We start from the raw sequence: 14,201 nt of genomic DNA, 5'->3' as shown, positions 1-14,201 counted from the left end.
TGCTTGCCAGACAACATTGTAATTCATATTTTTCCAATTTGCGTTACCCACTCCAGTCAGCAGATGGCGATATTAATTTTTCAGGTGATGCTATCTAGTGGACGGGCGGGAGGATTCTTCAACAGCGACAAAAGGTTCCTGATTTACACACGCGGTGCTTTGCTAGCAAACCTAAAAATTGAAGCTCTTTAGACCAATCTTGTGTAAATTACTCTTAGTGTTTTGAACATAATTACCTATCCACTGGTTCATTTAAACGTAATTTGCTTGTTAAATTAGCAAATGTGTTACATTGATACTGCACTCGGCTAATCTCCCGGAGCATAAACTCACTAATCTCGACGGAGAAAGAAACTGGTGAAAGGAGGCAAAGAAGCTTGAAGAATGAATAAGGAGGCTATCACATTGAAACAAGAGGATGATATTACAGTGAAAGAGGAATATGGGAACGAGGTTGTCAAAGTGGAAAAAGAGGTAGGAGCTTTCAGAATCAAAACGGAGGAAGAAACGTTTGGAGTAAAAGAGGAGAGTGTCTCAATAAAAGAGGAAGACGCTTTGGGAGTGAAAAACGAGACTGAAGATCCGATTACCACCAGTGAGTACTGTCTTGTAAACAGGGGCACTATGCAGTTGTTTAAATATATATTTTTAAAATGGGCATTATACTGAAGTTCTGCACTTTAGTATGTTGTTCAGTACTGTAGGAATTGTTTAAGGGGCGATCTGCCATTGGTACATATATTTTTGGAACTTCAAAATTAGATTTATTGAATTTTCCATGTGGTCTATATTAAAGTGCCCGTAATCTAATACAACAGGCTTTTAAAATATAATATACAGTGCATCATTGATACTTAAAATGTCGAAGGGACGCAAAAAGCATCCATTTTGTGGAACGGCCATTTAACATTTGCATCACAGTGGTGGTGGGGGAAAAGTACGCAATTGTGATACTTGAGTAAAAGTAAAGATGCCTCAATAGAAAATTACTCAAGTAAAAGTGAATCACCCAGTAAAATACTACTTGAGTAAAAGTCTAAAATGTACTTAAATATAAATCATTTCAAATTCCTTATATTAAGCAAACCAGATGGTGCCATTTTCTTGTTTGTTTTTATTTTGACGGATAGCCAGGGACACACTCCAACCCTCTGACAATCTACAATTGAAACGTGTGTTTATTGAGTCCGCCAGATCGGAGGCAGTAATGATTTACCAGGGATGTTCTCTTGATTAGTGTGTGAATTGGGCCATTTTCCTGTCCTGCTAAGCATTTGATGTTCTCGTTCACACAGGAGAGAGACATGACTATCGTGGATCCTCTGGGGAGCCTCAACAACCTCATGAAGCTGAAGAGGCAGAGAAGAGTCTCTCCAGATCAGAACACCAGATGGTACAGCTTGGTCTGATCTAGCATACAGCTTGTTCTATTGTGCTCTGGGCTGGGTTTCTGTAAAGCACTTTATGACAACAGTGACATCAGCATCCATAATGATATGTGTCTGTGTCCCCTCTTTATGGTTACCAGGACAACGCTAGCCCTTCCTCCCTCCTGGAGTCCCAGTGTCGTGCCTCTCCCGGGGTGAAGAGGTTGTCTGTGCTGCTGGTGGACTGCAGGACAAGAACGGGGCTGAGTGGAACTGTGAGAGGAGGAGAAGAGAAGAAAGGATCAGATTTGACTCATCAAAGTAAGTGCTGTTGTTTAGTTTGAACAAATACAATATATCTGCCCACTGGTATCTGTTACCAGGACAACCAGCAGAGTTATGTTAGTTGATATGAAGATGGACTGGTATCTGTTACCAGGACATCCAGCAGAGTTCTGTTAGTTGATATGAAGGTGGACTGGTATCTTTTACCAGTGGGGCTGTCCCCGACTAATATAAAATATTGTTTGACTTAGTCACCTGTTCTTTTGACCAATCGATTGGTACACATTTTAAACGTGTATTTCTATATATACACTACTGTTGAAAAGTTTGGGGTCACTTAGAAATGTCATTGTTTGTTAAAGAAAAGCACATTTGTTGTCCATTAAAATAACATCAAATTGATCAGCAATACACTGTAGACATTGTTAATGTTGTAAATGACTTTTGTAGCTGGAAACTTTTTTTTTAATGGAATATCTAAATAGGCGTACAGAAACCCATTATGAGCAACCAGTGGGAGGCCCCGGTGCACAACTGAGCAAGAGTACAAGTACATTAGTGTCTAGTTTGAGAAAAACGCCTCACAACTGGCAGCTTCAATAAATAGTACCCACAAAACACCAGCCTCAACGTCAACAGTGAAAAGGCGACTCCGGGATTCTGGCCTTCTAGGCAGAGTTGCAAAGAAAAAACCTTATCTCAGACTGGCCAATAAAAATAAAATATTAAGATGGGCAAAAGGACACAGACACTGGACAGAGGAACTCTGCCTAGAAGGCCAGCATCCTGGAGTCGCCTCTTCACTGTTGACTTTGAGACTGGACAGAGGAACTCTGCCTAGAAGGTCAGCATCCCGGAGTCACCTCTTCACTGTTGACGTTGAGACTGGACAGAGGAACTCTGCCTAGAAGGCTAGAATCCCGGAGTCTCCTCTTCACTGTTGACGATGAGACTGGACAGAGGAACTCTGCCTAGAAGGCTAGAAACCCGGAGTCGCCTCTTCACTGTTGACGTTGAGACTGGACAGAGGAACTCTGCCTAGAAGGCCAGCATCCCGGAGTCGCCTCTTCACTGTTGACGTTGAGACTGGACAGAGGAACTCTGCCTAGAAGGCTAGAATCCCGGAGTCTCCTCTTCACTGTTGACGTTGAGACTGGACAGAGGAACTCTGCCTAGAAGGCTAGAATCCCGGAGTCGCCTCTTCACTGTTGACGTTGAGACTGGACAGAGGAACTCTGCCTAGAAGGCTAGAATCCCGGAGTCTCCTCTTCACTGTTGACGTTGAGACTGGACAGAGGAACTCTGCCTAGAAGGCTAGAATCCCGGAGTCTCCTCTTCACTGTTGACGTTGAGACTGGACAGAGGAACTCTGCCTAGAAGGCCAGCATCCCGGAGTCGCCTCTTCACTGTTGACGTTGAGACTGGACAGAGGAACTCTGCCTAGAAGGCCAGCATCCAGGATTCGCCTCTTCACTGTTGATGTTGAGACTGGTGTTTTGCGGGTATTGTTGAGGACTTGTGAAGCGCCTGTATCTCAAACTAGATGTACTTGTACTCTTGCTCAGTTGTGCTCCGGGGCCTCCCACTCCTCTTTCTATTCGGGTTAGAGTCAGTTTGTGATGTTCTGTGAAAGGAGTAGTACACAGCGTTGTACAAGATCTTCAGTTTCTTGACAATTTCTCACATGGAATAGCCTTCATTTCTCAGTGATCAATAGCCTTTTTAAAGGGAAATCTAATTGGCTAAACGTTGTTTAACACGGTGAAGTTCGGTTTCTGTGCAAATCCTCAGACACTCGTTTCATCATTCTACATTATGTATTGGCTATACAACACCTGGTGGTGTCCAATGGCCACTTATCGTTTTGAAACCTAGCTGGGTAGCCAATGAGCTGGGATTTCCAGCAGTATGTGAACGCCGTTTTGTAGGACAAACAGCCATCATGCTAGAGCTGTGCGCAACAGAGTTCATTCTCTGGTGAAAGGAAACCAGATGCACGGTAGTTTACGTTTCACAGCTGTTCGTTCTCTTCTACAAACTTCTCAAATCTGAGATAGTTAAACATGGCTACTAAGAGTGGAAAAGCTAAATCAAAGTATAAACATGTTGATGATATTATTGCAGAAATTGAGAGTGACACAGAAGGAATGGACGAGGACTCTGTGAGTGATCTGAGTTTTGATTCCAGCGAGGATGAAATGTTTTTGGAAGGAGAAGATCCAGTTTTTGATCAGTAAGTAAAAAAATGTTTTTGCTTCTCATGCTAATGCAGTTGTTTAAATGGTTGCATATTAATTTGAGATTTTTTTATTGATTTATATACAGTGGGGAGAACAAGTATTTGATACACTGCTGATTTTGCAGGTTTTCCTACTTCCAAAGCATGTAGAGGTCTGTAATGTTTTATCATAGGTACACTTCAACTGTGAGAGACGGAATCTAAAACAACAAATCCAGAAAATCACATTGTAGGATTTTTAAGTAATTAATTTGCATTTTATTGCATGATATTAGTATTTGACCACCTACCAACCAAAAAGATGAGAGAGGCCTGTAATTTTCATCATGGGTACACTACAACTATGACAGACAAAATGAGAAAAAAATCCAGAAAATCACATTGTATGATTTTTTATGAATTTATTTGCAAATTATGGTGGAAAATAAGTATTTGCCTCATCTTTTTAAGCGGGAGAACTTGCACAATATATATATGTTTACAAATTACAGGCCCCTTCATATTTTTAAGTGGGAGAACTTGCACAATTGGTGGCTGACTAAATACTTTTTTGCCCCACTGTATATACACTGCTCAAAAAAATAAAGGGAACACTTAAACAACACAATGTAACTCCAAGTCAATCCCACTTCTGTGAAATCAAACTGTCCACTTAGGAAGCAACACTGATTGACAATACATTTCACATGCTGTTGTGCAAATGGAATAGACAACAGGTGGAAATTATAGGCAATTAGCAAGACACCCCCAATAAAGGAGTGGTTCTGCAGGTGGGGGCCACAGACCACTTCTCAGTTGCTATACTTCCTGGCTGATGTTTTGGTCACTTTTGAATGCTGGCGGTGCTTTTGAATGCTGCCGGTGCTTTTGAATGCTGGCGGTGCTTTTGAATGCTGGCGGTGCTTTTGAATGCTGCCGGTGCTTTTGAATGCTGGCGGTGCTTTTGAATGCTGGCGGTGCTTTTGAATGCTGGCGGTGCTTTTGAATGCTGGCGGTGCTTTTGAATGCTGGCGGTGCTTTTGAATGCTGGCGGTGCTTTTGAATGCTGGCGGTGCTTTTGAATGCTGGCGGTGCTTTTGAATGCTGGCGGTGCTGTTGAATGCTGGCGGTGCTTTTGAATGCTGGCGGTGCTGTTGAATGCTGGCGGTGCTTTTGAATGCTGGCGGTGCTGTTGAATGCTGGCGGTGCTTTTGAATGCTGGCGATGCTTTTGAATGCTGGCGGTGTTGGCTAGTCATTGTGAGTGAGGGTCTGTTTGTATGTATGAGAACGACCCATAGCCTGTTTGTGTGTGTGTGTGTGTATATATATATAAGTGTGTGTGTGTGTGTGTGTGTGTGTGTGTGTGTGTGTATATATGTATAAATTAATTAATGTGTATATATATATTAATTAATTGTATGGTGTAGAATGTAGGCAAACACAGCCAGCATGCTTCTCCACCCCACATGAAATAGCCTATTTGAGGCAGGCCCACAACACAGTGAAATGGAACAGCACTTTGTGCCCTGTGTATATATATATATATATATAAAAAAATGTGTGTTTATTATACCTGTTGATACAGGGCTCATATGTGAAACTATTCTAACTGAACATTTTCTTTCACAGTGGCACTGACTCCGACTGGGAGCCCCCAGTGCCAACTTGTCCATCCCCCTCTGAAGCTGGTTCATCCTCTGGCTCCACACCTCCCGGGCCGTCTAGAGGACCGACAAAGAAGAGGAAGAGGGGAAGTGTGCCACCCGCTAACAGAGGGAAAGAAAGGCGTTGGCACACCGTCCTAGAAGACGATGTGGAGCCACCCCAACCAACTTTTAGGCCGAAAAGGAAGCCAGGACCTCAGCTAAACATGACTGCTACGTACAGCCCCCTTCAACTTTTTCAGCTGTTCTTCACCCAATCCGTTGTAGAGTCGCTCGTGTCTAACACGAATAAGTATGGGAAGATGAAGCAAGCAGGCAAAAAGGTAGCATGGAAGCCCATATCCACGTCAGAGTTTTTCTGCTACCTTTCACTGGTCATCTACATGGGGCTGGTGAGGCTGAAAAGCCTGAAGGACTACTGGAAATCGTCATCTCTCTACCAACTGCCTTTCCCCTCGACTGTTATGTCCTGCAAAAGGTTTCTGGATCTCTCCCAGGCGCTTCACATCAGTGACCCAAAGGTTGATGAAGAGAACGAGAAGAAGAGGGGCACAGCGAGGTTTGATACACTGTGCAAATTCAAACCTCTCTACCACAGCATCGTCGAGGCCTGCAAGACGTACTTTCAGCCAGCCCAGAACGTGTCAATCAATGAGAGGATGGTGGCCTCAAAGGACAGCATTGGCCTCCAACAATACATGAGAAACAAACCAACCAAGTGTGGTCTCAAGCTGTTTGTGTTGGCTGACTCTGCGTGTGCCTACACGTGCAATTTCTTGGTCTACGACGGGAAGAACAGTTTTGCTTACGGTAAGGAACTCAGCTATGCCTCTGTAATGGTGTTATTGGATTTTCAACTGCTGGGGAAGGGCTACAAACTCTTTGTGGACAACTTCTACACAAGCCCTGCCCTGTTTGCAGACCTGAGGAAGCTGGGAGTGTGGGCTTGTGGCACCATTCAGACCAACAGAGTGGGCTTCCCGAAGACGAAGGTGAACGACATGCCTAAGCGGGCTGAGCGGGGGACCATGAGATGGATCCGTAAAGATGGCCTGCTGTTTGTGAAGTGGATGGATGCCAGAGAGGTGGTGATGTGCTCCACTATCCACAAGTCCTTCAGTGGAGATCACGTCGTCAGGCGTGTGAAGGATGCTACTGGGGCACGGACCACCAAAAATATCCCCATTCCTGCAGCCATCAAGGACTACAACCAGAGCAGAGGAGGTGTGGACTTGTCAGACGCGCTTATAGGGTACTACAATGTTCTCCACAAGACAAAGAAATGGTACAAGACATTGTTTTACCATTTCATTGACATCGCTGTGGTGAATTCCTTCATCCTCCAGAAGGAAATGGCCAAGAGCTGTGGACAGCCCTCCATCTCACAGCTAGTCTTCAGGGAGCTGCTCATCAAGGAGCTTGCCGGCTACAGCAAGTCCACTGCATCACATTCTGCCACCTCTACCTCCTCTACCTCTGCATCACATTCTGCCACCTCTACCTCCTCTACCACTGCATCACATTCTGCCACCTCTACCTCCTCTACCTCTGCATCACATTCTGCCACCTCTACCTCCTCTACCTCTGCATCACATTCTGCCACCTCTACCTCCTCTACCTCTGCCGCCTCTACTCCTGCCTCCAGTGGTGTTCATATACCACAGTTCATTACTGCAGGCGTGACTTTACCTCGGAGCCAAAGGAGCGGAGCATGGAGGCGTCGTTGTGTTCTTTGTCACATGAAGTCCCCCATCATCTGCACCAGTTGTTCAGTTTGCCTCTGCTTCGTAGCAGAAAGAGACTGCTATGGGACATGGCACAGGCAGCAAAATATTATGTTCTAATATTTAAAAAATATGTTAGAATAGATTTTTGATAAGTTGTATATAGTTATTTGCACTGTTGTGTGTGTGTGTATATATATATATATATATATATATATATATATATATAGTTATAGGTCATTTCACCAATTCGGCCACTTGGGTACATTTGGGCAACTTGTGTGGGACACCTGGGTGACTTCATGCTAAATGTCATGTAGCTCACCCATTCCTGAAGTTTTCAGTCTGAAACTTTGCACACCCACAGTTGCCCTCTTGTGTTGTCCATCTAAATTATCTCCAGCATCCTATCTGACTGTGTGGCTATTCCAGTACATGTGAAAGATGATGATGATGATGATGATGCTACAACAATAACCGAAAACGTATGCTCTTTCTCTTTTCTTCCACCATATTTACTGTGTTATATTCTCCTACATTGAATTAACATTTCCACAAACTTCAGAATGTTTCCATTCAAATGATACCAAGAATATGCATATCCTTGCCTCTGGGGCTGAGCTACAGGCAGTTAGATGAGGGTATGTCTTCTGCCTCTGGGGCTGAGCTACAGGCAGTTAGATGAGGGTATGTCTTCTGCCTCTGGGGCTGAGCTACAGGCAGTTAGATGAGGGTATGTCTTCTGCCTCTGGGGCTGAGCTACAGGCAGTTAGATGAGGGTATGTCTTCTGCCTCTGGGGCTGAGCTACAGGCAGTTAGATGAGGGTATGTCTTCTGCCTCTGGGGCTGAGGGGGGGGCAGCAGAGTGACATCTTTGTTTTTGAACTTCTACAGGAAAAACTGTCCCAAAGTCTGGACAGTTGCTGCTCTGATTTGTCATCCCGGGGGTCCCAGAGATAAAAATGTAGCGTACTTTTGTTTGATAAAATCGTTTTTTATATCCAGTGTTTTGCATTAATTCCAGACTCTTTCAACTTGCAACAAAACAATTTATGAAATCTAAATCGGCAAAACGTTGTTTAACCCGGGTCAAGTTTGGTTCCTGTGCAAATCCCCCAGACACTCTAGAAGACAACCAAACTTGTTTCATCATTCTACATTACATATTGGCTACGCAACATGTCAATTATACCACGAAGGTCAACCATCATTACTCACCAATTATACCACGAAGGTCAACCACCATTACTCACCAATTATACCACGAAGGTCAACCACCATTACTCACCAATTATACTACGAAGGTCAACCACCATTACTCACCACTTATACCACGAAGGTCAACCACCATTACTCACCAATTATACCACGAAGGTCAACCACCATTACTAACCAATTATCCCACGAAGGTCAACCACCATTACTCACCAATTATCCCACGAAGGGCAACCACCATTACTAACCAATTATCCCACGAAGGTCAACCACCCTTACTCACCAATTATCCCACGAAGGTCAACCACCATTACTCACCAATTATACCACAAAGGTCAACCACCATTACTCACCAATTATACCACGAAGGTCAACCCCCATTACTCACCAATTATACCACGAAGGTCAACCACCATTACTCACCAATTATACCATGAAGGTCAACCACCATTACTCACCAATTATACCACGAAGGTCAACCACCATTACTCACCAATTATCCCACGAAGGTCAACTACCATTACTCACCAATTATACCACGAAGGTCAACCACCATTACTCACCAATTATACCACGAAGGTCAACCACCATTACTCACCAATTATACCACGAAGGTCAACCACCATTACTCACCAATTATACCACGAAGGTCAACCACCATTACTCACCAATTATCCCACGAAGGTCAACTACCATTACTCACCAATTATACCACGAAGGTCAACCACCATTACTCACCAATTATACCACGAAGGTCAACCACCATTACTCACCAATTATACCACGAAGGTCAACCACCATTACTCACCAATTATACCACGAAGGTCAACCACCATTACTCACCAATTATACCACGAAGGTCAACCACCATTACTCACCAATTATCCCACGAAGGTCAACTACCATTACTCACCAATTATACCACGAAGGTCAACCACCATTACTCACCAATTATACCACGAAGGTCAACCACCATTACTCACCAATTATACCACGAAGGTCAACCACCATTACTCACCAATTATACCACGAAGGTCAACCACCATTACTCACCAATTATACCACGAAGGTCAACCACCATTACTCACCAATTATACCACGAAGGTCAACCACCATTACTCACCAATTATCCCACGAAGGTCAACTACCATTACTCACCAATTATACCACGAAGGTCAACCACCATTACTCACCAATTATACCACGAAGGTCAACCACCATTACTCACCAATTATACCACGAAGGTCAACCACCATTACTCACCAATTATACCACGAAGGTCAACCACCATTACTCACCAATTATACCACGAAGGTCAACCACCATTACTCACCAATGAGACGAGCGGTGTTCACTTGATTGACAGTGCGGTTATTAGTTCTGATTTTTTTTTTTTTTTTTGCGGTTGTCATAGGCAACTGTTGTTTTTGTTTTGATTATTACTTGAAACAGTCGCTAAGATAATATCTTGTATATTTGGTTGTGATATTTGCAAAATACTTTATTCTTGATGCTGATTAACACCAGTAAGTACTTTCTGAAAACATAAACTCAGTTGTTGAACTGATGTGTGGTTTTTAAAGGGGAAATCTGCAGTTGTTGAACTGATGTGTGGTTGTTAAAGGGGAAATCTGCAGTTGTTGAACTGATGTGTGGTTGTTAAAGGGGAAATCTGCAGTTGTTGAACTGATGTGTGGTTGTTAAAAGGGAAATCTGCAGTTGTTGAACTGATGTGTGGTTTTTAAAGGGGAAATCTGCAGTTGTTGAACTGATGTGTGGTTGTTAAAGGGGAAATCTGCAGTTGTTGAACTGATGTGTGGTTGTTAAAAGGGAAATCTGCAGTTGTTGAACTGATGTGTGGTTGTTAAAGGGGAAATCTGCAGTTGTTGAACTGATGTGTGGTTTTTAAAGGGGAAATCTACAGTTGTTGAACTGATGTGTGGTTGTTAAAGGGGAAATCTGCAGTTGTTGAACTGATGTGTGGTTGTTAAAAGGGAAATCTGCAGTTGTTGAACTGATGTGTGGTTTTTAAAGGGGAAATCTGCAGTTATTTTTTTAATTATTTTTATTAGCTTGAATGCTAACACTCATTGATAGGCTGGTTGCAAAGCCAAAGAGCATTTTTACTGGTTGAAGTATTTTTTAAAAGTATAAATCAAATTTTATTTGTCACATACACATGGTTAGCAGATATACTACATCCATAACTAGTGGTTTCCTCATTACCAGATATACTACATCCATAACTAGTGGTTTCCTCATTACCAGATATACTACATCCATAACTAGTGGTTTCCTCATTAGCAGATATACTACATCCATAACTAGTGGTTTCCTCATTACCAGATATACTACATCCATAACTAGTGGTTTCCTCATTACCAGATATACTACATCCATAACTAGTGGTTTCCTCATTACCAGATATACTACATCCATAACTAGTGGTTTCCTCATTACCAGATATACTACATCCATAACTAGTGGTTTCCTCATTACCAGATATACTACATCCATAACTAACTGTTTCCTCATTAGCAGATGTAAATTGTTGCACAACATCATGGGCATCACCTTTTAGCTGAAAGATACAGTGGATTTCTGCTGTTGTGGGCCTTTAACCATCTGTCTGACTTTGTTGTTCACACAGGAGAAGGATGTGACTATTGTGGATCCTCTGGGGAGCCTCAACAACCTTGTGAAGCTGAAGAGGCAGAAAAGAGTCTTCACATCAGAACACCTCAAGAAACACCAGCGAAAACCCAGAGGGAAGAAACCTTACCGCTGCTCTGACTGTGGGAAGAGTTATTTAAGATCAGATTCACTAAAAATACACCAGAGAACACAAACAGGAGAGAAACCTTATAGCTGTTATCAGTGTGGGAAACGTTTTACTTCCTCTAGCCACCTGACCATACACCAGAGAACACACACAGGAGAGAAGCCTTATAGCTGTGATCATTGTGGGAAAAGTTTTGTTACATCTAGCTGTCTGACCATACACCAGAGAACACACACAGGAGAGAGACCTTACCACTGCTCTGACTGGAAAGAGTTTTGTTATCTCAGGAAATGTAACATTACACCAGAGAACACACACAGGAGAGAAGCCTTATAGCTGTAATCAATGTGGGAAGAATTTTTCTCACTCAGGCAACCTGATAGCACACCTGAGAATACACACTGGAGAGAAACCTCATTGCTGCTCTGACTGTGGGAAGAGATTCATCTTTTTAGCAGATCTTAAAATACATCAGAGAATCCATACAGGAGAAAAGCCTTATAGCTGTGATCAATGTGGGAAGAGTTTTGGAACATCTAGCAGCCTGAAAACACACCAGAGAACACACACAGGAGAGAAGCCTTATAGCTGTGATCAATGTGGGAAGAGTTTTGGAACATCTAGCAGCCTGAAAACACACCAGAGGGGACACACAGGAGAGAAACCTTATAGCTGTGATCAATGTGGGAAGAGTTTTGTTACATCTAGCAGTCTGAAAAAACACCAGCGGACACACACAGGAGAGAAACCTCATAGCTGTAGTCAATGTGACATGAGATACTCTGATAAAAGATCTCTGATTAAACATCAGAAAATACATGAAGGAGTTGTTTCATGATATCAATGAAATAATGTTACAATGTAGAATGTTTTAACATTGTAGAAGGAGTATTTTAATGATGTCACAATGTAGAAGGAGTATTTTAATGATGTCACAATGTAGAATGTTTTAACATTGTAGTAGGAGTATTTTAATGATGTCCTGTTGATTTAAGTGTCATGTGGAGATGAGCCTCATCAGGGGAAAAATCCAGGCTCTGTAATGAAAGAGTATTATTTAACCAATAAAGTGTTGCGTTACACTTACCTCGTTGGTGACCCACTGGAATTATTAAAATGCATTACTTCAAAATGTAGCTAGCTGTTTTCTACAAATTGTCCTCTAACCAGTGATGTACACATTATTCCCAGATTCCGTGTCGTGTTTGAGCTGTTAGTTTAATTTTGGAGACATATAATTGAAACGCATCCCTCCAAAATGTAGCTGACTGTCTTCTGCAGGTTGTCCTCTAACCAGTGAGGCAAAAGATATCTCCCATTTTCAGGTGTTTTGTTTAGTTGTGTTCGTTTCAACGAACAACCTGATTTCCCCCCTAATCGATATCAGTGATTTATTACTACTTGCCAAAAACAACAGTGTTTTTGGTGCTTGTGCAGTTTATAAGTTGCTTGTTTAAAAAAAGATACAAGTAATATGTGTGGCAGATGTTTGTCTATATAGCACATTGTATGTTTAGGTTTTCAATATATCTCAAACTGTTCCTGCACACCTAGCAAAACAACATTCCACAGGCCACAATCAACAGCCTGATCCTTTCACAGCATTTTAAGGCTGCACTGAGATCAATGACCCAAGCCCAGTTCCGTTCATCTCTACCATTGTGTTGCTTAGTTGTCATAATGTGTCAGCAAATGTACATTATCCCAGGGGTGTTGGACAACACCATGTAAGTGACCTAATTTGTGTCCCGTTAACTGCCCCACATGCCTCTGCTGATGCTACAGCTATTGTATACAGTATAAAAATACTAAAAATAGCCAATGTTAACATATGTAGCTTAAGAAACAAGGTTCATAAAGTCAATAACTTGCTTGTAACAGATGACGTGCATATTCTGACTGTCTCTGAAACTCACTGAGATGAAACCTTTGATGATACAATGGTAGAAATACAAGGTTATAACATCTACAGAAAATACAGAAATGCCAAAGGTGGAGGTGTTGCCGTTTATATTCAGAACCATATTCCTGTAAAGCTTAGAGAGGATCTCATGTTAAATACTGTTGAAGTCATATGGCTACAGGTTCATCTGCCTCACCTGAAGCCCATTCTGGTGGGAAGCTGCTATAGACCACCAAGTGCTAACAGTCAGTATCTGGATAACATGTGTGAAATGATTGATCATGTGTGTGATATCAACAGAGAGGCACATTTTCTGGGTGATTTAAATATGGACTGTCTTTTCATCAAGCTGCCCACTCAAGAAAATCTTCAAACTGTAACTAGTGCCTGCAACCTGGTTCAGGTTATAAATCAACCTACCAGGGTCATTACAAACAGTAGAGGAATGAAATCATCCACATGTGTTGATCACATCTTTACTAATTCTGCAGAAATGTGTTTGAAAGCAGTATCCAGATCCAACAGATGTAGTGATCACAATATAGTAGCCATGTCTAGGAAAACCACAGTTACAAAGGCTGGGCCTAATATTGTGTATAAGAGGTCATACAATAAGTTTTGTAGTGTTTCACATGTTGCTGATGTAAAGAATATTTGTTGGTCTGTGGTGTGTAATGAGGAGCAACCAGACGCTGCTGGTCTGTGGTGTGTGATGAGGAGCAACCAGACGCTGCACTTGACACGTTTATGAAATTGCTTATTCCACTTACTAATAAGCACCCATTAAGAAAAGGACTGTAAAAACTGTTAAATCCCCTTGGATTGATGAGGAATTTAAAAACTGTATGGTTGAAAGACACGGGGCAAAAGGAGTGGCTAATAAGTCTGGCTGCACATCTGACTGGCTGACTTACTGCAAACTGAGAAATGATGTGACTAAACTCAACACAAAGAAGAAGAAACTGTATTATGAAGCCAAGATCAACGATATGAAGATGGAACAACACTTTGAAGTACTTTAAATGAAATTATGGGCAGAAA

At 42.2% G+C, this 14,201-nt stretch overlaps 1 protein-coding gene and 1 pseudogene across 1 annotated transcript; both read left to right on the top strand.

Annotated features, from left to right (window-relative positions):
* The first annotated feature begins 96 nt into the window (after positions 1-96).
* Positions 97-8,260, top strand: LOC118940206 (piggyBac transposable element-derived protein 5). Its single transcript, XM_090194663.1, has 5 exons — positions 97-595; positions 1,296-1,393; positions 1,529-1,688; positions 3,777-3,885; positions 5,502-8,260. Exons 1-5 carry the CDS (start codon positions 385-387, stop codon positions 7,378-7,380), a joined length of 2,457 nt encoding a protein of 818 aa, XP_090050789.1. The 5' UTR covers positions 97-384; the 3' UTR covers positions 7,381-8,260.
* Positions 8,261-8,908: 648 nt separating this feature from the next.
* Positions 8,909-12,160, top strand: LOC149978485 (uncharacterized; annotated as a pseudogene).
* The last annotated feature ends 2,041 nt before the right edge of the window (positions 12,161-14,201 follow it).

Source organism: Oncorhynchus mykiss, chromosome 13 (assembly GCF_057628025.1).
Source record: "Oncorhynchus mykiss isolate SJ-2025 chromosome 13, ASM5762802v1, whole genome shotgun sequence".
Lineage (NCBI taxonomy): Eukaryota > Metazoa > Chordata > Actinopteri > Salmoniformes > Salmonidae > Oncorhynchus > Oncorhynchus mykiss.
The sequence above is the reverse complement of the archived record's forward strand: the minus strand, read 5'-3'. Positions and strand labels throughout refer to the sequence as shown.